The sequence below is a fragment of the Castanea sativa genome, chromosome 3 (assembly GCF_040712315.1).
Source record: "Castanea sativa cultivar Marrone di Chiusa Pesio chromosome 3, ASM4071231v1".
Classification (NCBI taxonomy): Eukaryota; Viridiplantae; Streptophyta; class Magnoliopsida; order Fagales; family Fagaceae; genus Castanea; species Castanea sativa.
In genome coordinates this window covers 15,900,334-15,902,838 of record NC_134015.1, presented here as the reverse complement: position 1 = coordinate 15,902,838, position 2,505 = coordinate 15,900,334, and the positions used below count along the sequence as shown (strand labels likewise).

The window sequence follows — 2,505 nt, the reverse complement described above, 5'->3', positions numbered from 1 at the left end:
AATGTTTTTGTCACCATAATCCACTTTTGTTGTAGTAAGACCCTCAAAAAAAAAAACCCTCAAGTAAGTTATAGTTAGAGACCAACATAAATGCTCATTTTTTGTACGTTATGCTTGATATAAACAAAGGAGGCAAAAAAGAGGGATACATTGCAAGATTTTACCAATAAAATACATATTATACAATCCACTCTAAATAATTACACAATAACAATAAACCAAAACAAAAATATTTCAAAAGTTAAATAACACTAGCAAAAGGTAGCTGCCAATCCATACAAACTTTTATTGTCTAAGCAAGTTTAGCTTCACACAAAAACATACAAGCAGATTATAAAAGCTCTTACTCCTTCATGTTTGAACTTTTCCTTCGGTTACTTGATATATATGTTCGTAGAACCATATTAATGCATTACTTTAGAAAAAAAGGATTAGTTAAAGATCAAGGAGACGAGGAAGGGGTTGGATTGAAAGCAACTTGCTCAGCACAACTGAGCACTTCATGAGGCCCTGCTTCTTCTCGACCAACACCCATAAGATCAAGGTAATATAGGTAATGGGATATGATGTTGTTCATGAACTCATTATCACCTTGACCGCAAACAAGATCTCCGTAAAGCACATTTATGGTAGCTCCAAAACCAGAAACTCGCTTGGCGAGAGAGTCATTCTTTGTGGGTTTCCAGTAGCCAGTAAAGACATCATGTGCTGAAGGTTGATGCTCCATAATTGGTGTCATCCACCTCCAAATTGCAACTTGGAAGCTAAGGGTAGCATTTTGTTCAATGTATTCTGGATGGTTCAACAAATCCACCTTTAGATCTTTACTGGCTTCTCCATAATTGTAGTTCCTATTAAAAGCACCAATAAAGAAAGTTTGGATTGTGGCATGCAACAATGAATTGATCAATAATAAAATCTTCTCTGATAGGAAACAAAAGATAAATACAAATATTAGGGTAATATAAAAGTAGGTTGCACATATATTTTTCAATAAACAATTACTTGAATTTCATTTGAAGAATGCATGACTTATGCACTCTTATTTGAATTATGCTAGAAAAGGAACTCATTTTGATGTTTTATTAACTACTAAACATAAAACTTCTATAGAAATTTCAGCTTAGGATTAAATTGAATAATATAAGACGAGAAAATAATTCAAATGCATAAATATAAAGAATGTAAGATTATTGTTTGCGTGATAGAAAATATACATACCAATAGATAGGCAAAGCACCCCGGCCATAGTATGCAACTCCAGGAGCACAAGGATAAATGTTTTCGACGTGCTCATCACAATAATTGGTCGAGTTGGAATTTATTTCCTTATTGTAGCATAAACCCCATTCTAATGGTTCCTTACTGGCCACTTTATTTCCACCTGAAAAAAAGTATCAATCAGTTTTACTCTGTATAGCGAGTGAGCGAACAAAGGGTCATTGACAATAGTTCATTTATAAATTTAATTACGCAATCAATTCTTCAATAAGACAATTAGTAAAGAAAGATTAAAAAAGAGATTTAATCATATCTTAAGATTCATTCAAATTGAAAAAGATCCAATCCAATCAGTGCATAGACCTACAGTAAAATGAGTCTTCAAAGTTCATACACAGTATGATCAAACCTCTACAAAATTTGAAACCCTCACATATGAAATCAAAACCAGACAAGAAAGAAGTCCTTACTCTCACAAACACATATTCAACCAAACTATCGAGGAGAAAACCCAAATTAAAATTTCCCAAGACAGAAACTGTGAAGTACTCACAGGAGGTTCTGGTGCCAACATGGGCAAGAAAAGCTGCGACTTCTTTGGTTCCAAAGAAGGTGGAGTTGATGTAGGTAGTTCCAAAGCCATAGGGTTGGTAGTGAGCAGAGGCAGCGATAAAAGAGTGGTAGTCCCAAAAGCCCTTTGCATGGGCCTCAAGGGAGTCCCGGTTTGAGAACAAGTTCTCAAACTGGTCGTTCTGGAAATAGTCATTAATGACCCCATCACAGCATCGTGTTTTAGCGGTGTTGCAGTCAGTACAGCCTCTTCTATCATATTGTGACGCTTTACTTTTTGGGCACGAACCACACGCAACACACGGCCTATTTGCATCGTTACTTCCATGTGTAACATGCCTTGGAGGCACAGCTGCAGAGTGGACACAATTGACAAGCACAAATAATATCAATGCCTTTGTCAAGATTACAGGACGTTTATACTCCATTTTTGCACGTAACATTAACAAAAAGGGGTGGAGTTTGGAGAGAGGTGTGTGCCTTCCCTACATATTTATACTTGGTGTGGGTGCATGTGAAAGAAGGAAAAGTAAAGAAAAGATAGTCAAGTGAAGTGCGCGCAACGGTGCAAGTCATCTGTCGGGAGCCTTTTCACAAAAAAAGTATTGAATGGATAAGAATTTGAATTCACATTCAAAATCACTTTCTCTACCAATAAAAATTAACTTGGCATCTTGTTATTGTGACGAAAGTTTGGGTGAATAGAATTGTTTC

General features: G+C 35.9%; 1 protein-coding gene across 1 annotated transcript; it reads right to left on the bottom strand.

Annotated features, from left to right (window-relative positions):
- Positions 1-214: 214 nt before the first annotated feature.
- LOC142629387 (chitinase-like protein 1) lies at positions 215-2,239 on the bottom strand. Its single transcript, XM_075803368.1, has 3 exons — positions 1,775-2,239; positions 1,222-1,384; positions 215-851 (listed from the first exon to the last, which is right to left on the bottom strand). The coding sequence occupies exons 1-3, from the start codon at positions 2,232-2,234 to the stop codon at positions 443-445; spliced, it is 1,032 nt and encodes a 343-aa protein (XP_075659483.1). The 5' UTR covers positions 2,235-2,239; the 3' UTR covers positions 215-442.
- Positions 2,240-2,505: the final 266 nt, after the last annotated feature.

Coding starts and splice junctions, on each gene's coding strand:
- LOC142629387 (XM_075803368.1), bottom strand. CDS start 2,234: ATGTTACGTGCAAAAATGGAGTATAAACGTCCTGTAATCTTGACAAAG. Junction 1,385..1,774: donor TGTTGGCACCAGAACCTCCT/GTGAGTACTTCA, acceptor ACTTTTTTTCAG/GTGGAAATAAAGTGGCCAGT. Junction 852..1,221: donor GGTGCTTTGCCTATCTATTG/GTATGTATATTT, acceptor TGCTTTTAATAG/GAACTACAATTATGGAGAAG.